The 24,690-nt window shown below is 42.1% G+C and overlaps 1 protein-coding gene across 1 annotated transcript in view; it reads right to left on the reverse strand.

Annotated features, from left to right (window-relative positions):
* ARSJ (arylsulfatase family member J) overlaps positions 1-24,690 on the reverse strand; it is a 62,282-nt gene that overhangs the window by 32,891 nt on the left and 4,701 nt on the right. Inside the window, exon 2 of the mRNA XM_067558677.1 lies at positions 22,341-24,088. Coding sequence (XP_067414778.1) covers positions 22,341-22,717 — 377 coding nt within the window. The 5' untranslated portion in view covers positions 22,718-24,088. The remainder of the gene's footprint in view (positions 1-22,340; positions 24,089-24,690) is intronic.

Here is a 24,690-nt window from a genome sequence, read left to right on the forward strand (position 1 = left end):
CTGGCACCGACTGCGCCAGCCTCTCCGCCGACCGCACCGGCCCCAACTGTGCCGGCGTCTCTGCCGACTGCTGACCGCACCAGTCGGTGCCAGCCTCTCCACCGACTGCACTGGCCCCGACTGTGCTTCCTCTCCCACCAGAGTTGCCTGGTGCTCTCTCAGCTCTGTTAGTTGTCAGGCAAGGTTTCCCAGATTCTCTACTGGTTCAGCTCTTAGTGATTTCAGCTCATGGGTAAACCTTCTGCTGACATACAGGCAATGTCCCTGCTTTCAAGAAACAAAAGACTCCAAGATGAGTCATTAATTCAACCTTTTAACAACAGGAAGAGAAAGCCTCTCCATGCCTGGGGGCAGCCCTTTGCCAGGGCCAGTGCAATCCCAATAGAAAACTGCTCCACCTCCCCGTTTCCAGGCTAAAACATCTGTCTGCCACCCTTGTGGAGCTCTGTTTGGTTTAGGGTGCAGATTTTATCATAACAGACTAAGCACAGTTTTGCTGACATCTGTTCAAACAATTGAAGGACAACATTTCATTACCCCAGCAGTTAACACAAAAGTGGTTTGTAGCCCAAAACCAGCCCTGCTAACCATTTCCCATTATGCTCAGCACCTAGGTAAGTTATGCTAAATACTTAATTGTACTCATGCAGATACAAAGCCCATGCAAATAAAGTGCCCCCCTTTCAGCTGCTGAGCAGGGAGAGTGCCACTGAGACACTCAGACCTGGCTTTCATCCTCCTCCCAGCTGAGAATTTGTCGTCCCGGGAAATCATGCTCCAGATTGTACCTTCCACATGAGTTCTCCCCAAAGGGTCTAAGGAAACCTACTATGGCTGCCACAAGTCTGTGAGCTAGGTGTATTACTTCCTCACTATTCATTCCAGGTGCATCATACGTTAACCTGTTGATTGGCCTTATCATTCTATCATGCCTATTGAGCATAGGTCTGTCAGGGGTCGGGGAAGCTTCTTCTTGGACTAAGGGTGGTGAGGGTTCCTTGGAGGGTCCCTCGAGTACCGGCACAGGCCCCTGCATCTCTTGTTCTGATCTGGGCAGATTCAGGACGTCAGGGACACCTCCCACCTGTGTGTCCCCCACAGTCCAACAGCCTAGCCATGTCATCACTGGTCTGTTGTGCTGCCTCAGGCTATGAGAATGTTGGGAGGACAAGCTCATTATCTCAACCTGGTCTTGCTGTCAATGTGGGTGCATCAACAACAGCCTAAATGCTTCTGCCATGGGGTTCAGAGCTGATGAATTGGAGCTCTGGCTGGGCTCCTCTGATAGAGGGTGGGATCTGGTCTCCACCCTGGGGTACACTATAGGAATATCCTCCTCTTCAGACTCATTCTCAGGTGCTCTTAGTAAAGGTCAGTTAGTCCCTGGGGACTTACGGCACGGGTTGGGTGGTGGATTTGGTCTAGTGTCTTTGCTGCACCCCAGTCCCATGTCATAGTCCATTAGGGGCACCTACCAAATCTCCCACAGGTAGCAAAAGGTTCCTGTGTACCATCTTCATTGGTCCTGACCCTGCTTCAGGTTTAATCTTGTAAACCGGCAGATCGCCCAGCTTCTCCTCCACTAGGTAAGGTATTGCTTTCCATCAGTCAGCTATCTTGTGTTTGCCAGCAACCTCCAGGTTACGTAGCAGGACTCTGTCTCCTGGCTGAAGGTCTTGCGACCGCACCCTAGTGTCATATCGGTGTTTGTTTCTATCTGAGTTCTTACGGGCAGCAGCTATGGCTAAACGGTACGGATCCTGCAGCTTTTCTCTTAGTCGTGAAACATATTGCTGATGTGTCTCATAGCTATCTCCATCCTGAGATACATCAAAACACAAGTCTATGGGTAATCTTGGTTCTCATCCAAACATTAAAAGATAAGGGGTGATGCCAGTAGCATTGTTCTTTGTGGCATTGTAGGCATGCACCAAAAATGCTACATGCTGGCTCCAGGTTGCCTTTTGCTCTGGCCATAAAGTCCCCAGCATATCCAACAAAGTTCAATTAAACCACTCTGGCTGAGGGTCACCTTGTGGATGGTAGGGTGTTGTCCTGGACTTCTTAATTCTGGCCATCCTCAGTACTTCCTCCAGAAGGTGACTCTCAAAGTCCTGTCCTTGATCAGAGTGTATCTGAGCCGGGAATCCATACATTGAAAAATATTTTTCCCACAACACTCGAGCAACAGTAGTAGCCTTTTGGTCACGTGTGGGGTAGGCCTGTGCATAACGCGTAAAATGGTCTGTTACCACTAAGATGTTTCCCATATTCTTCCTGTCCACTTCCAAAGACAAGAAGTCGATTCATACCAGCTCCAATGGTTTGCTGCTGGTGATATTCTTCAAATATGCTGCTTTGGTGGGCAGGGTTTTCTTTTGAACACACCGAGCACAGGTCTCACATTTCTGGCGGACATCCTCAGCCATCCGGGGCCAATAGAACCTACTACGAATGAGCTCTAAGGTTCTTTTCATTCCCAGATGCCCAAAGTCATCATGCAAGACCCTCATGGCCAGGGCTCTGAACATTTTTGGTAGCACTAGTTGTGTTCTTTGCTTTTGCAAAGGGTCTGTGGTGACCCCGTGCAGCACACCCTGAATCAGTTTTAGTTTGCTCCATTCTCTCAATACTAGTTTGCACTCAGGGGTAGCTGGAATCACTGTGCCAGGGTTTTGCCCATCCCTTTTGGCACACAGTGTGTCGCAAATGTCAACATCTTGCACCTGGGCTTTTTCCCAGTCGGCAGCACTGAGCATGGGCAGCGGGGATTGGTCTAAGACAATATAGTTCACTGAGGCAAGTGGCACACTTTCAGGAGGCAGGCCCAAAGTTTCTGCCACACAACCATTAGAGCTCTTCTGGTCCTCTGGCTCTTGACAGTTCCCACTGCAAATAGCTCTCACTCCATCCACAGGGATCACAGCATGGTCTGATGCTTGTGTGCGCCGGGACAACGCATCCGCATCCACATTGCTTCTCCCTTATCGGTACTGAATGCTGAACTCATAGTTGGCCAAGGCAGCCACCCATCTTTGCCCACTAGCATCCACCTTAGCACTTGTTAACACATAAGTCAACGGGTTGTTGTCTGTCCATACTTGAAATTGAGCACCATACAAGTAGTCCCGAAATTTCTCAGTAATGGCCCATTTCAAGGCCAAGAATTCCAGTTTATGGGCAGGGTAGCGGGTTTCACTATCTGATAGCCCTCGGCTGGCAAAGGCCACAGGTTTTCGTGTGTCTTCAACTTCCTGGTATAATACGGCTCCTAGACCCTCCAAACTAGCATCGGTGTGTAGGATAAATGGTTTGCCTGAGTCAGCAAAGACCAGGACTGGAGCATGAGTTAGGCAATTAATGATTTCTCAAAAGGCCCTTTCACAGTTCTCATCCCATTGTGATCCAAAAGGCTCTAAGGGACCATACAGTCTTGGCACAGGGGGCCTTGAGGACCCCCTTTTACTCTTGGTCTTTGATTTGTTCTTGCTGGATGGGCATCCCCTGATAAGATCATTCAGAGGCTTTACAATGGCAGTGTAATTCTTCACGAACCTGTGATAGTAACCACTAAACCCAAGAAAGGTCTTGAGCTCTCTGTAATTTCTTGGGCACGGCCAAGTAGTGAGTGCTTCTATTTTATCCGGATCAGTACTCACACCTTCCTGGGACACAATGTGGCCCACATACTTCACTGAGGTTCTACAGAATTGACATTTGTCAATTGAGAGTTTCAGTCCGTAAGCCTCCAACCTGTCTAACACTTTTAGAAGTCTTTCTTCATGCTCTTCCAAGGTTCTCCCAAACACAATCAGGTCATCCAGGTAAACTAAGACTTGCAGTAAATTCATGTCTCCCACAACTCTCTCCATGAGACGCTGAAATGTGGCAGGTGACCCCGAGAACCCTTGGGGCATGCGTTCAAATTGATAGAAGCCCAATGGACATATGAAGACTGTCTTCTCTTTATCTTCTTCTCGCAAAGGGATCTGGTAATATCCACTTTGAAGATCCAATACTGAGAACCACTGGCTCCCCAGCAAAAAGTCTAATGCATCTTGGATTCGAGGCATGGTATACTGCTCAATTACAGTGCATCGGTTTAAGGTACGTAGTCAATGCACATCTGGATTTTTCCACTTTTTTTACGGACCACCACAATAGGGGAGGCATATGGGCTGCGGGACTCTGTAACGATGCCACTTGCAAGCAGCTCCTGGAGATGGTGTCGCACATCTTCCATTTCCGATATAGCAGTTTTCCTAGATCTTTCCCTGAATGGTCGGGAGTCTTGAAGCCTGATGTTGTGTTCCACTCCTTTGGCGTATCCGACATCCCACTCATCTAATGAGAATACCCTGAATCTTTCACAAAGCTTCCTCCTCAGGCGATCCTTCCACTCTTCCGACAATGGCGAGTTTCCGAAGTCAAACCTTGCAGGATCTATTGGAGGACCTCCGGTCTCACCTTGGGGTTTTACAATAGTTTCGGGTTCAAAGAGGTCTGTCGTCTTCTTCCCTTGCTTCACGATGACATCACGGCTTGTTTCATTAGTCATTAATATAACCACCTTTTCCTGGGCTTCAGTGGGTAGAGTTATGATTCCACTGGGGACCAGCACTCTTTCAAGGAGTCCTCCTTCAGCTGGCTGCTCTACCATTGCTATTGTTCCCTTACTGCCATTTAAACAGGTACTCACGACAGGCACTTCTTGCTCCCCCCTTGCAGGCACTATTAGGAGGGTCACATCTGCGTACTTCAGAGCTCCCACAGGTAGCTCAGACATCTCCATCTTAGTGCTCTCAATTTTCCTATAAGCTTCAGCACAAAGCGTATGGATCATCAGGGTGTTTATGTATGGATCCCCAGCTCGTTGTCTGCAGTAGTCAGTGAGTACCTTGAAAAGACTGGAGTTAGTCCCTGTCAGCACAGACACCTTGGAAATCCCTTTAGGGTCAGGGCATATCAAGGCAGCAGTGTCCACCTCTTCCCTCTCCCCAGCAACCTCCTCTGGAAATTCCAGATGCACTACAATAAACCCTTGGTAGGGGTATTCGTCCATGCTAAGACCACCCAGGCCAAGCCCTGTCAGAGGCTGTATAGGTATGTGTGCAAGTCTCTGTTGGTAGAATGACTGAAATATAATAGTCACTTGAGACCCAGTGTCAAGTACTGCCCTGCATTCGGTTCCTTCAATCCTCACCGTGACCTCTGCTCGGGGCCCTATCAGCCCTGGTGAGATCCCAACTGGACAGCCATTTCTAGGAGAGTCTTCAAATCCCGTTTCCAGGCTGAAACATCTGTCTGCCACCCTTGTGGAGCTCTGTTTAGTTTAGGGTGCAGATTTTATCATAACAGACTAAGCACAGTTTTGCTGACATCTGTTCAAACAATTGAAGGACAACATTTCATTACCCCAGCAGTTAACACAAAAGTGGTTTGTAGCCCAAAACCAGCCCTACTAACCATTTCCCATTATGCTCAGCACTAGGTAAGTTATGCTAAATACTTAATTGTACTCATGCAGATACAAAGCCCTTGCAAATAAAGTGCCCCCCTTTCAGCTGCTGAGCAGGGAGAGTGCCACTGAGACACTCAGACCTGACTTACACTTGGAAGCCTCTCTTTTCTATCGAGTTGTTCTGTGCTCATTAAGAATGAAATTCACTTCTGTGCAAAGGTTCAGCACAAGATGTATACATTACTCATGGCTTGTTTTGATATGTGATATGGTTTAAAATGATGAGACAGACTGCACTGATGAATTAAAAATCAGAGTATTCAAGTGTTGATATGGTTGCACTGTGATGGATATTAGCAGTGGTTTCAAGTGATTCATGATTTTCTTGCTCTTTAACATTTGCATTTTTTGTGAGGAAATAAATTTGAACTGCCTTATCTCTAAGGACTAGAATGAACCATTAAGGCTTAGCCCATTCCAGGAGGAGCCCCAGGAATAAACAATGAGTCAGAGCCAAAATCCTTTCCTGCTTGTTGGAGGAAATAAATTACTGCAGCTCTGAAAAGGATCAGCATACCTTCTCTTTGTGCTCACCCAGTTATGCTGGCTGGAGCGTTGGGAGACAAGGTGGAGAGGGGAGAGAGAGGTAGCCCAGCCATTCTCTGCCCACTCTGTGCCCTTCCTTCTCCACCACCACTTCCCCTCCGACTTGCTTGGGAAGATAGGGATGGAATAGAGAATAGTTTCAGGCATGCAATCCATTTCTCCCACTATGTCTGGACCCAAGATCTGGAGATTCTTTATGCAGCCTCAAAGGAGAGAGGTCAAATCCCCCCTCACTCTGCTGTGTGGCCCATTAAGGTGGGAGGAAGTTTGTGTTGGAAAATGAACAAAGTTTAGTCTGAAACACAGAGCGGCTTCTAACATTTAAAGACTACATTGATATTTAAAAATTACTGTCAAACCATCTATACATACTATTAATTCAAAAAGAATGATTGCATTTGAAGTGTGTGATGTCAGAATGCATTTATGACATCACAGCTTTCTCTATGCTGCGATGCCATGAGCTGAGATAATGGGTTACTTGTTACTCTGTTTGCAAAACAAAAACTGCATAGACTGGGGGGAAAAAAACTCAAGCAACCATGAAACAAAACCCAAAAAACAATCTTCCCCATCTCCTGAGCCTGAGAATGGAACAAAATGTTTGCAAGCTTTACCTTCTTTATTTTGAAAATATTTTGTTTAAGAAATGAAGCTTAAAAGGGCTACTAATACAAAGAATTTCATATGAAAATATTTTGCTCATAGGTTGTTCCAAAATATAAATAAATGCCTGGGCCAGTAAGAAAGAAAGGATATTGGGTTCATTACAGGTATGTTTATATCTTATATGGAATATATTTTGAAGGTGAAATACATATAGCCATGTCCCCATTCACTCTTCTTTCTTTAGCATTGTTCACTTTGCTGAGCAGTAAGAACACAGATACAGAGACTGCAATAGAAAAAGTGCCAAGCTGAATAGTTTGATGTTTAACTAGTTCCCTTGGTTTACCCATAAATGACAAGCTCCACCCTGCTAATGGAACACTCGCTATACAAGCCAAGTCCAACAAACCTCTTCATTGTTTAGAGCATTTTGAATCAACGATACTGTAGATGTGAATAAAACATCTGCTTTCCTAAAAACACCTCATTCTTATATCAGGTTGCAAACCAAAGTGTAATAGATTTCACTATATATAGCAAAGACAAGCTGGCAGCAACAGAAGAGCGGATTCCAGAACTTGTAGTAAATCAGTGAAGCATAGATTGGTTTGAAGAAAAGGTGAATCCAACAGGAGAACCATCTCTTACATTACATTAGCGCAGGAGGAGGCATGGAATCCAATTCTCTCTCTCTCTTATTGATGTTCAGAAAACATTAATAAAACTTATTTTTGTCACTAAAGTGAACAGAGATGACTAAATAATATTCAGGAAAGATTTGCTGAGTAAGAAAGGGCCATTTTCAAATATCTATTTTTCAGAGTGAACAGCACAGAAGAAGTTTTGTGTGTGAAAACAAAATTTTGAACTCAACTCATTGACAAATACTGTGCCAACTGAGAGGATGCAACACTGTCAGCAAGAATACTGTCAAATTCTGGTGCTCTTCAAATTCTGGTGCTCTTCAAGGTGACATTTAATAGCAACAGCAAGAACACCAAAAAGAACACTGCAGAAATCCTGTTGGCTCATAATGGCAACATGGATAAGAAAAGTCTTGGGATTAGTCAGAGACTACACAACAAAAGCCAAGCTTTTCTGTGGCAGAAACATGCTTTAACACAGAAAGTTCTGAGTCCAAAGTGACCCCAACTATTCTGAACAGAACTGGCTACCAAAAGATTTGACCCATTCATTCGTAAGCTAAGGAATCACATACCTCACCTGGAATCTACAGCAGTGGCTCTCAACCTTTCCAGACTACTGGACCCCTTTCAGGAGTCTGATTTGTCTTGCATGCTCCCAAGTTTCACCTCAGCTAAAAACTATTTTCTTACAAAAACAGACATAAAAATACAAAAGTGTCATAGCACACTATTACTGAAAAATTGCTTCCTTTCTCATTTTTACCACATAGTTATAAAAAAAATCAATTGGAATATAAATATTGTACTTATCTTTCAGCTTATAGCATATAAAAGCAGTATAAACAACTCATTGTCTGTATGAAATTTTAGGTTTTATGGATTTCACAAGTGCTTATTATGTAGCCTGTTGAAAAACTAGGCAAATATCTAGATGAGTTGATGTACCCTTTGGAAAGCCTCTGTGTACCCTCGGGGTACACGTACCCCAGGTTGAGAACCACTGATCTACAGCAATTCAGTCTGGGCTAGATTCAGGCAGGGCCTATCAAGGGCTCTCCAAAACTACATTTCAACCATACAGCAAAATGTCAGGATCTGACAGAAGGGATAAGAAACTTCAAGCATAATTCCTCTTAAAGTGGAAGCCTAATTCATTACATATGACAATTGTAACAGATGGCAACACAGACACAAAAAAAGAATTAGCATTAAAACAGAACTTTAAGAGTTGCCACATGCAGTTTCAGTGGGGCCAACCAATTACTGCTGAAGTATATAAAGTGAAACTGCTAAGAGTCAAGACTCAAACCAGGTTGAAGCTGTGACCCATCCGTGCCCAGGGTAGCCAACTGATAATGCCAAGGTCAGGGCAGGCTGCAAAAGGAGAGCAGATTCTCCCCACGCTGGTGGGTGACACTGAGGCCAGGCTTCCCAACCAGCCAGAAACTGCACTTCTGAATCTCCACAGAAGCCAGTACACAAACACATACAGCCCCCTTTACTGCATTTCAGCTCCAGGCTCCCAAATCAGCACTAGGTCCAGCAAAGAGATCACTTACTTAAACTCTCTGCTCTTTGCTAAAAAGGTTCCCTCTGTCAACCACAGCACCAGATCAATATAAGTTTGGATCTTACCTAAAATACCAATCCCTTAGTATCTAAACCAGTGTTTTTCAATTGGGGTTCCGCGGGAACACTGTTAGGGTTCTGCGAGCAGCTGTTCTCCGCGCCGCCGATCAGCAGCTGTTCTCTGCGCCGCCAAAAAAGGGATGATGTCCCGGATTTTTCGGCGGAGGGTATCAAGTGTAAGTGTAATTTAAATGTATATTTAATTGACAAACGCTGAGCTAGTTGTTTGTATATAATTTGCTTATTTCGACATTTTTTTTGGCCCCATATGTAAAAATACTGTTGAGAGTTTGGGGGGTTCCGCAATTATTTATCGAGTTCAAAAGGGTTCCGTGGCCAAATTTAATTGAGAAACACTGATCTAAACTAAAAGTTTATTGCAAAAATAAAGAAATAAACCATGAGAGAAATGTTAAAGGGTTAAAGTAAATCACAGATACACAAATGATTAAAAGTCCATTTACATCAGGTTTCTGGAAGAAACATGGATTTGCAAGCTTGTATAGTTCCCTCTGGTACACATCCAGTACCTGGATGGGTCTAAGTCCTTCGGTTCAGTTGCAAGATGAATAGATCCAGAGGTAGGTGTGTGTCTGCAGCTGGACAAGGTCATAGACAAAATGGATTCTGTGGTTTGATCTTATATACCCTCTGTCTTTTGGCCATGTGGCCTGTGAAACTTACAAGAGCTAAAATGGAGTCCAGAGTCACGTAAGCAGGTTCTGGTGACTCATTGGTGATGCTGGCTTCTCCCTCTGGGCCCCTTGCACCTGGGAATGCCTTAATGGGCCATTATGCAGGCCATTGTTCTGCGGCCATCCTATCTGGGGTGTTGCCCAGGCAGCACAATTTGAAACACAGATATCTCAAATAAATCTATAACTTCCATTTCACATATTACACATGAACATAAGTATTATTATCTTACTTAGCATATTATAACCTTCCGAACAGTACCTGACATGGCATATCCCACATGGATTATTATGATTCTGCCATGCAGATGTCACACAATACACTAAATGCCCCCCCACTCAAGCCAGCCCGCATGACAGAAACAATGACAAACAAGATTACCCTTGATCTTAATCATTACAGTAATATCTCACGGTGCATAGCATTACAGCATCCATATATTTAACACTGATGACCAAGGAGTCTTGATCAAATCATTCTTCATTACATCATAAAGTCATTCTCTATATTAAAGTAACAAAAATAGGGCAAATCAAAACAGGAGATATAAATAAAAATAAAATAAGAGCTCACGGAAAACCGTTTCTCCATGTACACCACACACAGAGAAGGTTAGTTTTCCACTAAATATGAGTTCTGCATTATTATAACTCCATAATGAAGTTAGAATGAAAGGGAGCAGGAAAAAGCACAAACACTAATGCATAACTGCATCAAGTGAGGAGTGCAACTGAATAGCCCACACTGACTTCACACTACTTCTTTGCAGTATTGTTTAGGAAGGGGAAAAGAAATCACACTTTCCATTCTTGTTCCTCCCTCTCTTGCCCAGATCATTTCTTCATTTCTGCTTCCTTCTTTCTTTTGGTTCAGAAATCAGTTTCCACATTTCTAGGTTTACACCTCGTAACAGTTGTACCCAGTTTAACAGTCTACACATTTAACCCCAATTATTTTAAATAAAAGTTTATTATTAAGTATAGGATAGTGTTGCGCAGTACACAATGCAGCGAACAAGGAATAAATATCAGCTCAGCTTCCCTCTCATCCTGTGACAAAGGAAGAGCTATAAGGGTGGTTGCTTGGGAGAAGGAAGAGAGGAGAAAGTTTTTGAGAAGCAAGAACTTTACACCCAGGAGTTATAAACCGGGTTGAACCTCTAGTTTGGAAATTTTCTGTATACCTGTCTATTATGTTAGTTTACTTTTTTAATATGAACAAAAAGAACCTGATTCAGCACTGGACGGCTCCAGTTTTATGTCATGTAACTGGATTTACACTAGCATAAGGCTAGACTAGCCTAGTGTTGAATTAAGCCCTAACATCTGAGGATAAGTTGTTCCCTATTGAATCATTGCACTGGTTGATAAAAATTAAGGAGAAATATAATCAACAAGCAATTTAAGATAAATAAGATTATCTTTTTGCTTTTTACAACAAAAAGCACCACAAGAATTTAAAAAGATTATGCTGCAAATATTACCTAGAACATGAATGCAGTTCTTGTACTTCTCCCACAGCCTCAAAAATGTGTCATGGCTTCTTCCAACTTGATAGCCAAGCAAGTTTTTTGATACATGGATGTCATGCCTCAAGAAGACGCATGTCCACCATTCCCACTGTCCTTAGTCTAAAACGTGACCACAGAGTGGTTTTCATACAATCAATGATGGCGTTGAACCACTTTTTGAAAGAATCTTTCATAATCCACAAAAATCAAAATAGTCCCTATTTCGAGGCTAATTATAATATAGCAGAGAACACACAACGTGCAACTCTCCAAGATTTACAATAACAAGAACAATTCAGATCAAGAAAAGCACAAACCATACCAGACTTGACAACAGATTTTTCTTCTGTTATAACTACTTAATTTCTGCACCACCACCCTTCTTAAGATTTATATATTAATAATATTGGAAAAATCTCTCTCTTTAGTTTAAGAGAAATAATATTTAAAAATAAGAAAAATTTCCCCAAGATCCAGAAATGCCAACAATTCTGCTAATGATCCAGCTTTGACTATTTTTCCAGTTTATTATAATATATATGTCACCATAGTATTTTGGAGAGCCTGGCTATCATGAAAAAGTGCATAGACAGCATAAAGTTTGGTTTGCATCTTTAAATGAAAAAGGGAATTCTCCAGGCACGTATATAAAATTCACACTCAAACACAGAGAATAATCTTAAAAAAGGGCACTTGCTCATCTTACAGATGTGTTGCCATTTTCAGCAATATACTACTTTCCAAAATTCCTGCTCTATTGATATCTTCCACAACCAAAAGCAATCAAGTGAGAGGTCAGACAATACAGGACCAGCCTGGCTGTTTTAAGAGCTAATTCACTACAGACAATTACGAGTTTCTGATGCTCACCATATGTTTCAGAAAAAATAAGCTTTTGTTTTAAAACACTCCAAAAAAGGCCCAACTAAATTATGCAGCAAAGAGCAGGCCATAAACAAAGCAAGAACAGCACAACTAATTAAACTGCCTGCTAAAAGAAATTAAAGCATTCTTAGTTCAAGAGGTGTTTTACACATATAGGTTATTTCAGATATTTAAAAAAAGATTAAATGTATAGGCAACTAGGTTTTACATTGAAGCCAAAAATCTATTTTCCAAAATAAAGTATTTGTAACTTTACAATTGTTATAAATTTGATAATTTTTATACAGGACATCAAGGGCTTGTCTATACCCACAGCGCTGCAGCGGCACAGCTGCACTGTTTTACCAGTCCAGTTGCGCCACTGTGGCACTTTACTGCAAAAGCTACTCGGCATAGGTAATCCACCTCCACGAGAGGCGATAGCTATGTCTACGGGAGAAGCTCTCCTGCTGACATAGTGCTGTCTACACTAGGGGTTAGAATGGTATAACTACCTCGTTCAGGGGTGTGGATTTTTCACACCCCTAAGCTACGTAAATATACCAATATGAGTTTGTAATGTAGACCTGGCCTAAGATACGCAACTCATTTGACTAAAATTAAGGAGATCATAAACGACATATGCCAGTTAGTAATTCCTTTACAGCAGGAGCAGAAGGGTGATATACATGGTCTTTCTAGATTTTTTTCTCCTCCACTGTCTTCATTCAGAATCTTGTCAATTCTCCTGCTGCTACTCAGTGGGCTCCAAACAATACTCTGGGAAGCCTCCAGTGCATAAATCAGATGCAATAATCAGGGACAAATAAGATGCATGACTCAGGAACCCGCACATCCTGCGCACCTTGGAGAGAGAGGATGGCTGCTATACATGGTTCACTGGAGTAAGAATGGAAGTGAAAGGAAAAATGGGGTTGATGCCAGAGGATTGCCCCAAAATAAAATACAAATTCAGGCTAAATACCTGTTGACATAGTTTAATTATAACTACATATTTATGGGAGCCTTTTTGTTTGTTTGATGAATTGTGTTTTTAAAAATTTTCAGAGTGCCCTGTATGTGTAATAGGTACTTGAAGTTTATAAATCTAACTAACTAAATAAACTAAATAAAATAAGAGCTATATAGTATGGGTCAGATGTATCAAACTGGAGGTCAGAAATCCATTTGTAAAACATTATATTCTTATTTTGTGTGAACATCTAGCTCAAATAGATGTATTAATCATGCAACTGTGCAGGAACAATTTTGTCTATGTGGTTTCTGTATATTGGTGTCTGGCCTTTGGGTTAAAAATGGAGACTTACATGCCCATCGGATACTGAAGGAATTTATAACCCGTTTACTTAAAGTTCATCTCATACTGTCATTTCAAATAAGAAAGGACAGTTTTATACTGAAGACTCAGGACTGCAACTCAGAAAATCTAGATAGATTTCGTTCCCAGCTCTACAAGTAACAACTACCTTTTTGACCAGCGGCCTGATATAATGATGACAAGAGCCATACAATTATCTACATAAATAAATAGGTGATTGCCTGACAGTTAGTTTACACATAGCCAATAGAACTAGAAATGTGGTTCACTCATTTATGATGAGTCACAGAGAACAGAAAAAATCCCAAACTCAATATTTGACAATTGCATCCTAGGCCACAGAAAAAAGTCAGAAGAATTTTAATCAGATTTCAATTGTTCAAGCACTTTTATATGAACATTAATAGGCAACAATTTACAAGTATTATATTAATTTCTTGCTTGAACTGTTCGTATTGAGTGTGAGGCCATCAGTTTAGAGAAACAAAGATCCCCTGAAGTCACTGATTCTCTGTATTGGGTTTTAACTAAGACAGCAACTGTAATTTGGGTAGCTAGTTAGCAAAAAATTACACTAACATCAATTTTACATGCTCTCTCCTAAGAGAATGTACTGGCCCAGAGGAAGTTGTAAACTGCAAGAAGGGATGTCTCATTGTCATATTAAAGTTTTAGTGGCAAAACATCAATATAAGGAAAGTAAGCTCGTCCCATGTATGGCCAATATAGAATTTACATAGCTTTAAAATAGGGGCAAGCTGTGATATGTTCTTGGGATATTTATATGTAACTTCAGATAGCTGCAATATCTGGTCAGGAGAAGTTCTCTCATGTAACCACACATCAAACAAACCTAAGCAGGATTACCAAGAGCTGCAAATATGCATTTATTAATGATGAGGAGAAAATGGTCCCTTCACTGAAAATAAAAATCTCACTGTATTAAAATTCAGAGTATTCAAAAGTCAAGTAAGGGTGCAGCAGATGCTGACACTGGTAGTAATTGTGGTTGCTTAAGAATTTGGATAGACCAAGATAGAAGCAATACAACATAGCATGAATTGATGACAACTGCTGATACATGTCAAACTGTGAAAGCTAGTAGTGAATTTTAATATTTTAGCTTTCGAGGAAAGCTACCAGATTCTACCAAAAGTAATGAACTTTGACACAAAAACTAACTTCAAAAAAATTAAATTTACAAATGAAAATAATTAACTTCCTAACGCACACATATTATTGCATTATTTTACCAAACAATGTAATCCAAATTTAACAAAAAAACCTTAACTCCCCAAATTTGATGGCTTACTTTTCAGTGAAGTACTTATCTATCTTGGCATGTGGGAATAAAAGAATATTACTTTTCTGACATCTATTTTGATTATGTAGTTTGTGCACATAAATTGCATATTTTAATAAAATACGTTACTTTAACCATTTGCTTAATTCACTAGATATCTCTGTAAATTGCATTTATTTACAGCTATAACACAGGTCTAAAAACAGGTAGCAAGAAAACAAACAAAGTTTCAATTGAATTTGCAGAATAGTGATCATAAATTTTGGGTGCCATATGTTCAAAGACATCTATGCTTTGTTAAACATTTTAGCACAAATTTATACCAACATGGGCAGGTGTCCTAACATTACAAACCCAGACAGGGGGAAACAAATTATTAAAATAACAAAAGAACAGAATTAAAACAAAATTAAAATAAAAACAAACACAAATCAAAATAAAAGTCTGAGTCTGGAATCGTGATTGAGATCATTGTTACAAAATGCAAGAAACAACAGATGTAAACTGGGCGTTTTTCCTCTTCTGAGTTGCAGTAAGTAAGGTTGACCGCTAGCTATTTCTATCACATAAAAGTACTCTACTAATATTTGAGGTTTTGTTCCCCAAATTTTAAGCCCCAAACTATCTTTGATCTTTTGGGTTATTGTTTTATGGTACAATGAATGTCTTATATCACTCTGCACCTACATAAAGATCCTCCTTCCCAGGTCATTTTTTTCCAGGAAACATAACTGAATTACCTGAGTGTTGATTTACTTCAAAGGATCTCTTTTAGGGAAGATTCATTCAAATACCAGAGCTTTGATCATGAGAACCTATCAATGTTTATTCCTTCATCAGTTTACTATTAATGTCAGAAATACACATGATCAATTACCAAACAGACATGTGCTAGGGATGTTGAGTATTGAATTAATAGACTTTGAAGTGCATTTGCAAGTCTTTATAGATCCCATGCTCACTGTGTACAATGCACTTTGTCTGCTGACAACTCTGTCACACAAAATAATTCCTTTTTTCCAGAATGAATTTGCCAGGTTTGAGAAACAAAGTCAGATTGAAAATTATATATTTAAAATTCCTTACCAGTGTAACTAATATCTTTCTTTGTTCAAACTTAGAATTGTTCTTTGTTCAAACTTAGAAAATTTCTGCAGTACTTTTGACCATGAATGCTGTTTTGTTAATTTATTTCATTTCACACATCTGGGACCATGAAAATATGTTTCATCTTTCTAGTGAGGTACAGATTTTGTATCCATGCTGACATATTTGAGTTGCAAATTTTGGGCCTAAACTACCAGAAAATGTTCTTATAAGTACAGTATCATTAAAAACGTGTGCATGAAAAAAATGACCGCATATCACACTTCACACTCTGCTGGTCACTCCTTCCCTATTCTTACTGATCTTTCATATTTATATGTCACGTCTTTCCCCACTGCTTTGCTCCATTATGTGTTTATTTGGTTTCTTGATGTATTTTCTTTTCTTTGATGAATTGTAAATAAAGTGATACTAACTGACTCCTGATACATTAAGAGTATATTGCTTTTTAGAGTTCAGGAGTCCATTAACTGGATATTACTGTTCGCACAAACAACAGAGGACAGTAGGGACAGAACACCACAAGAAAAGGAATTCTTTAAATTCGGCTTTTTTTTTTTTTTTTTTTAAATCCTCTCCCTCCCCCATTTCCAAGAATCCTTACTCAGAGCATACAGACAGGTACCACAGTCATCATTTACAGATATATACAAAAACACTGAAGAGAGATCTCAACATCTTTGGCTTCAAACACATAGACCTCTACCACTGAGCAAAAGAAATCCACAGAAGGAACTTTTTACACACTAGCCCCATAAGGCAAAGCTCATTCTTGACCTCAGTGCAGAGTTTCTGTAGTTCATAGGAATTCTATCCAACATTTGGTTGCCATAGTAATCTCTGGCCCTCAAGATGTGTTAGCGGGAATCCCAAGTCCTATGGATGTCAAGAGATAATCAAAGGGACCAGACCAGCAGATTCCAATGCATCAGCTAGGCCTAAGGTGGAAAGTGTCATGGTCTGCCACCAACTACATACACTCACTCAAGCTGTGGGAGGCAGACCTAGCCTTGCTTACAGACAGCCCCCCAACCTGAAGCAAATACTCACCAGCAACCATACACCCTACAAGAAGACCAACCCAGGAACCTACCCCGGCAACAAACCCCATTGCCAGCTCCGCCCACACATCGACTCTAGTGACACCATCACTGATCCTAACCACATCAGCCACACCATAAGGGGCTCATTCGCCTGCACATCTACTAATGTAATATATGCCATCATGTGCCAGCAACGCCCGTCTGCCATTTACATTGGCCAAACTGGACTGTCACTACGCAAAAGAATAAATGGACACAAATCAGACATAAAAAATAACAACATCCATAAACCAGTCGGAAAACACTTCAGTCTCCCAGGACACTCTGTCACTGACTTGAAAGTTGCCATACTTCTACAAAAAAACTTCAAAAACAGACTTCAAAGAGAAACTGCTGAGCTAGAAATCATCTGCAAACTTGACACAATCAAACTGGGTCTGAACCGGGACTTGGAATGGTTATCTCATTACAAGAAGTAATTGTCACTGTTCACACATTCTCACCTATTAATCAATGGTTGTGAATGGGCCTGTAACTGAATGGACTTTGCTTTTATCTACCTTCCCTATTCTTGTTACTTACCCTTGGGTATGTATATATATATATACCTCCTATGTGATTTCTATTCCTTACATCTGATGAAGTGGGTTACAGCCCACGAAAGCTTATGCCTGCAGAAATTAAATTTGTTAGTCTTTAAAGTGCTACAGGACTCTCATTGTTTTTGATATATATATTAGCATAGGGAATGCAACTATTGAACTTTGCCTCCAAAAACTGGTATGGCTTATGAATATTTTATCCTTACAAATACATTACTTTTTTCTAATTATAGTACTATTTAAAATTTCTAATTCTTTTATTAAATTGGCTATCGACAGAGCAGATACACTATCACTTAAGCATGTACCAACCCATTTGCTTGGCTGTACCAGATGACATTCATCCATACTCATCACCTTTAAAGGCTTTATATCTTAGCAATACTTTATCCAAAGAAAGGGTTGATTCTAATCTTTTGACATTTCTCAAAAAGACTCTATGGGCAAACTGTATTTTGCATGAGTTTTGATAATCCTTGGTTTTAATAGATCAGTAGCAGTACCACCTCTGACTAAATCAAGTACTGCATATTGTACTATTTAACTTACTCATATGTACACATATTATATAAAAAGTATCTTAAATATTTCTAATTTGTTAGGTCTTCTGTACTAGTCTATATATCAAGGCCTACTTGTATATCATCCATCATAGTCTTCCAGCATTTTTCTTAAATGTCAAAAATATAAGACAATTTTCAGATTGCCACAATGCATTTCCTAATTATGGAATTTTTAAATTTTTAAATGTAGCAGCCAGTCAAATGGTAATCTTTCACTGCAGCCTTTTCCTATGACACACTCCTATCTCTGTATATTTTATTGATATTCCAACACATGGGATGTATATATCCCTTTAGATTTCTTCTCACCAGAACAAACCACTCTCAGCACATTTAAGATAGCTTCTGTCTTAGCCCTAGTTCTGCAAGCCATGTGTCCTGAAATACTCTGAATCACAGAATAATAGAAATATAAGGCTGGAAGGGACCTCAAGAGGTCATCAAGTCCAACACCTTGTGCTAGGCAAGACCAGGTATACCTAGACCATCCCTGATAGGAGTTTGTCCAACCTGTTTTTCAAAATCTCCAGTTATGGGGATTCCACAATCTCCCTATTCCACAGTTTATTATTATTTATTATTATTCCAAAGTCTATTCCACAATTTAATTACTCTTATAATTAGAAAGATTTTACTAATACCTAACTTAAAACTGCCACTTGCTGCAGATTAAACCCATTACATCTTGTTCTGCCTTCAGTGGACATGGAGAACAATTGATCAGTGTCTCTTTATTACCTTCAACACATTTAAAAACTATCAGATCCGCCCCTCAATCTTCTTTACTCAAGACTAAACACGCCCAGTTTTTTTTTTTTAAATATTTCCTCATAGGTCAGGTTTCTAAACCTTTTATCAATCATTTTGTTGCTCTCCTCTGGACTCCTGCTGATTTGTCCACGTTCTTCCAACTGTAGTCTTACCAGTGCCAAGTAGAGCAGAACATTTACCTCTGGTGTCTTACATCTAACACTCCTATTAATAAAGCATGGCATGATATTAGCCTTTTTCACAACTGTGTCATGTTGTTGGCTCCTATTCAGTTTGTGATCCACTATACCTCACGTCCTTTACAACAGTACTGCCACCTAACCAACTATTCCCCTTTTTATAGATGTGCGTTTGATTTTTTCCTTCCTAAGTGAAGTACTTTGCATTTGTCTTTATTGAATTTCATCCTGTTGATTTCTGACTAATTCTCTAATTTGTCAATGTGATTTTGAGTTCTAATCCTGTCCTCTAAAGTGTTTACAATCCTTCCCATCTTGATATCATCTGCAAATTTCATAAGCAAACTCTTCATTCCATTATCCAAGCCATTAAGATATTTAATAGTACCAGACCCAGGACTGACCCCCGCAGCACCCCACTAGATACTCCCCCCCAATTTGACAGTGAACCATAACTACTTTTTGATTGAGGTCTTGTGCACCCACCTTATAGTAATTACATCTACATCACATTTCCCTTCTTTGTTTATGAGAATGTCACGTGGGACTGTGTCAAAAGTCTTACTAAAAATCAAGATCTATCATGTCTACTACTTCCCCTCCCCCGCCCCCCCATTCACTAGGCTAAAGAAGGAAATTACTTTGGTTGGGCATGATTTGTTCTTGACTGGCTATTCTTTATAATCTTGTTATCCTCTAGGTGCTCACAAATTGATTGTTTAATATTTTGTTCCAGTATCTATCTAGGTGTCAAAGTTAAGCTGACTAGTCAGTAATTCCCGCTTAATTCCCTTTTTAACAGGTAACTACTATGTTTCTACTTCTCTCCAGTTCCCTGGGACCTCACCCATCCATCATGAGTTCTCAAAGATAACTGCTAATGCTTCTGAGATAGCTTCAACTAGTTCCTTTTGTACCTTAGAATAAATTTCATCAGGCCCTGCCAACTTGAGATTTTGGTTTGTTGAAGCTTCCATATTACTTTTAAGGAGAAAGTAAAAATCCAAACACCATATCACCTAACACCCTAGAAATACTATTAGGTTTAGAGGATCTAAAGTTGTCTACATTGTGTATTCAGTCTTATATCAATGGGGAAACTCCCATAACTTCTTTGCTGCAAACTTAACAACCCCTCAAACATAAATAAGCCACTGTCCAACTCAACTCAACTCAACAGTACATCAAAATGCAAACCAAGAGTAGACACAGGCAATGTTTTCTAAACTACCAGTGAGACCTCTGGAAGGCATGATAATAGTCCAAGAGCTGAAGTGAATAGCAGTTCAGGTCAGAGAAAATTGTATGATTCTAAAATCCACCCAGTCCTCTGTTGCAATCGTGGTTCTGCAGATGGATTTAGGGGCACCCTGCTTCCTGAAAGCTGATTGCCTTATCTCCCTCCTTTGGCCCCAATGCAGCTACCCTGGGAGCAGATGACATGTGGCATTAAGCACACTGGCTATGCTTTCCATCTTACCTTGAGTCATCCACATCAAGGGACATCATGCACAGAATTTAAAGGGAAAGTAGACCCTTAAGAGGACTTCAAAAGACTTAATTATGAGAGCAATTTTTAGTGGTTTATTTCTTTTGTCATTAATGTATTGTTGTCATGGCCTTTATTTATTCTTATTTTACCTCTATAAAGACAGCATCATATCACCTCTGGCACTCATCTTTATACAAGAGAGGGATGACCGTATTCTTCTGGCTCTACATTGTTAATTGCCCAGACCTAGCCTCTCCTAACCACTTCCTTCCCTTATTTATCATTTGGTAAATCAGTCTTGCTGCTACTATTACTTGTTCCGAAAGTAAAACGGAAAGAAAAATAGTTTAAATGGTGTTAGTCCAGCAGACTATAAGTAAATAAAATTAAGTGTAGGCAAATCTTTTCCGCCCCAATAAAAGATTGAAAAATTAAAATAGACATATTTTCAGGATCTCTCTCTCCAGACAGCCTGATTAAAAGAGCAGGGCTCCCCAAAATGTGTCCATTTTATTTTCTCTTTTTTCATTAACCTAATAAAAGTTATCACATTTTATATTTAAAGGAAGGGTAAAATAAACTGACTTACTTATCTCTCCCCTGATATCCCTGGAACCCAACAATGCCATTCTTTAAATAACTGGATGAGTCCCTGTTGTGCAGCATGAGATTCCCCTCTTAAAGCAGTGGTTCCCAACTGTGGTCTGTAGACGACTTCCTGGTGATCCACAGAGAACTAGCTGGTCACATGGTGCTAGTTCTGCTCATTATTTTCAGCTGCTACATTACAGCTAAGGCAACTAAAAATGCATTAAAGATTAATCTAATATTACTTTTCTATATAAATTATTACTCTAGTTGCTACAGGGAAGTTATATTATTATGAGCCAGGCGGCAAGTGTCCAGAAAACACTCTCTCCATTAGGATATGGTCCACAGTTTGAGACCCGTGATGATGAGGTCCCTGCAGAACCCCCTATCCTGGCAAGTTTGGGGAATGGAAGACTGGGAGCAGGAATCAAACCAAGTTCTTCCACATGGCAATGCAAGACTCTAGGCCACTTGCTTGTTTTATTTAAAAATATGGGGTTTTTTTCACATCCATTTGTGCTAACAAGATTGCTCACTTTTATATTGATACTTACCTAACAGATTAAAAAAACAAAACAAAACCCTACCATGGAGTGTAACAAGTCAGACAGCTACAGCCCCATTTTTGTGTGTGGTAGTTTTTCTAGCGGCATCATCTATAAGTTTTCAACTGTTTGCAAGGTGGTAATTACATTGTAAAGAGGGAGATACTGCAGAACCTGCAAAATTCTGCACTCCCCCTGCTTGTCTATAGCTGAAATTCAGTAGAACCCTCCTGTAATACCACAGAAAAACTTCACTTAAGTAAAGCTTTGCTGTGAGGACAGCTGCAATTTGCACATTGCAATGTATGGAAACAACTTGGAACTTTCATTCTACTTCACCAACAAGGAATTTGACTTTAAGTCACCTCATGTACTCAGTCTGCTCCAAGGAAGTTACACAACTGACTTACATGATCATTGAATGCATAACACCAACATACCTTAAGTGACAGCTAACACTTACATGTATATAAAGGAAAATCCATTCCTACAATACTATGAAGTGGGTAGTTCAGTTGATTTCTTGTTGGCTAACAAGATCACAGAGTGCAGGTCTTTATTTCATTATAAAAAGAAATCCGGAAAAGCCTATTTTGTCCAAGGGGAGAAAAATGTATTAAACTTTCAAGTGAATCTAAGGGTCTTTTTTTCTTTTACCCAAAATAAGACAAGATCAATTTACATCTAATTACATTCATCACTAGAGAACTTGTGCTGCTTTTGAGAAGAAAGAGGTTAGAATATTAAATTTAAGAGAGTGAGAGGAATTAAGTAGTAACTTACTTTCCAGTGATAAACTGGCTTCTGGAAGGCGTGCACATAGGCTGAACGTAATAATTCTCCAGCTTAACCCCTTCAGCAGCCAGTTTGTCCAGAGTTGGTGTCCTGATCTCTGATCCGTGGTACCCTACATCACGGAATCCCTGGTCGTCAGCCAGGATGAAAACGATGTGAGGCTGGGAGGTGGGTGCGCTGCCCGCTGGCACCTCTCCAAGCTCGGCCCTTGTGGTCTCTGTCTCCACCAGGCTGGATCCGAGGGTGTCCCAGGACAGGTAGCCGTAGGTGAGGAGGCTGAGCACGGAGAAGCCGGCCAGCAACCCCCCGGCCAGCATTGTCCCCTGGCAGAGCCAGTGCTGCGTTGCACACCCACCAGGGGCCATTCACTCCGGGCGAGGCTGGCGAGAGCGCGACAGAGAGGGGCTCTGGGCACGTCCAGAGGCGAGGGCAGCCTCAAGGGGTTTCCATCCCGGGCGAGCCTCGGGGAGCCCAGCTCATCCCGACTTCAACTGCCTCTGCATGAGGGGCGGGGGCAAGGCGCTGACCCCAGCCCCAAAAAGCAAGAGGGGGAGGGGGGGGGCGAAGCCACGCCAGGATCAGAGCATCCTTCGCCGGCCTCCCGCATGGAGCCGGGGGCGCTGCTGTGACCCCGCGCCCATGCCGGGGCGATTCACCGAGTCACCGGCCGGGGAGGGAGAGACACCCCCCGGCGCTGCCTCTCAGCGAGGGGCGGCTGCTGCTAGACCCTCACCGCCTCCAGTCCCGTCTCCCGCCTGCTCGGCCGGACGCTCCCCCCTTCTCACGCCGGGCATCAGGGAGAGAACCACCACCCGCCCCGCACCCCGACGCGAGCCCCCTCTCCTCCCGCCTGCGCCGGAGCTGCCGAGCGGCGCCCTCCTCCCGCCCCGCTCGGAGGGGGGGAGCCTCCCCCTCGCCTCCCAGCGGCTCCCAGCGCACGCACCCCCGGCCAGCCCCGCTGAGCCCTGGGGGTGCTGGCTGACACGGGCTCCTCCCTAGCAGGGGCTGAGCGGAGGCAGCCCCGGCCCGCGGGAGAACTGCCCCGAGGCAGGGTGTCAGCGCCGCGCCGCTCCCCTGCCCCTCACGCCCCTGCTTGCTCCCGGCTTTCGCTGGCGCTCCCCGCTGTCGCCCATTTCTCCCCTTCGCCTCCCTGCCAGTCCCGGCTCCTCCATCCGCGCCTCCTCTCCGGCCCCCTGAGCCTCGGAGTCCCCTCGCCGCCCCCGGCCCGGCCAGGCGCCTTCCTTAGCTGGAGACTTTCACTTTTCTCCCCCCGTCGCTCCCTCTCTGCCCCTTTGCCTCTCTCCGCGCACGGCGCCGGCGGCAGGCTCCTTCCAGGCTCCAGCTGCTCAGCTATGGGGGGGTGAAGCACCCCGCTCGGGGCCTGAAATTGACCTAACTCGCCGCCGGCGGGGCCAAGCGGCGGGGGGAGTCAGGCTAAGGAGTGTCCCCCTCCCCCGGCCTTTTCCCGGGCCAGCTCCTTTCCGCTTTACTGCTTCTCAGTGCACTTCTCGGGCGTCCCCGGTGCCAAAGCTCTCGCTGCACATTCCTGGCAGCCACCTCGGCAAGGCACCATGTGTTTTGATTTTCTCCTTCCCTTTTTTCAAACAAGCCCGAGGCGAACACCGTCGCTCGCAGCAGGCGGGTTTTCTTTCCTCCCACCTTCTCCGTGGCAGAGGTTTCTTCTCTCAGTAGTTTTCTCTTGCAATGTTGCAGTGTTTCCGAAGTTACCACCAAGGCTGGAAAATATGAATGTGCAGAATTTGTTGTTAGGGACAAGACAGGCCCTTTCACTACCACCTCTTTAATTCTGGTGCAATGGAGGCAAATGCCTGGAGGGTACCCTTAAAAAAATAAAGTATTAGCAACTTTTTGTTTGTTTGTTTAAAATGCGAATGGGTGCAGCAGTTTTTCAAATTCATGTTCAACATCATGTCTCTCCTGTCCTTTATGATTTGGGTGATATACCATGCCCTAAAACCTTTACAAATATTGAAGCATGCTGAAACTTACACCATGCACGAATAAATTAAACTGAAGCAAATGTGCTGGTTTAAGAAAGCTGTTTCATGTGAATCAGCCTGAACAAGTTTTACCCATAGACTTTAAAGTCAGAAGGGACCATTATGAATCTAGTCTGACCTCCTGTACAATGCAGGACACAGAACCTTACCCACCTAATCCTGTAATAGACCCCCCAACCTATGATTGAATTACTGAAGTCTGCAAATCACGGCTTAAAGACTTCAAGTTACCCATCTGCAAGTGACCCCTGCCCCATGCTGCAGAGGAAGGTGAAAAACCCACAGGGCCGCTGTTGGTCTGCCCTGGGGGAAAATTC

This window comes from Emydura macquarii, unplaced genomic scaffold (assembly GCF_026122565.2).
Source record: "Emydura macquarii macquarii isolate MOO-44397 ecotype Brisbane River unplaced genomic scaffold, CSIRO-AGI_Emac_v2 contig_2171, whole genome shotgun sequence".
In the NCBI taxonomy this organism is placed as follows: domain Eukaryota; kingdom Metazoa; phylum Chordata; order Testudines; family Chelidae; genus Emydura; species Emydura macquarii.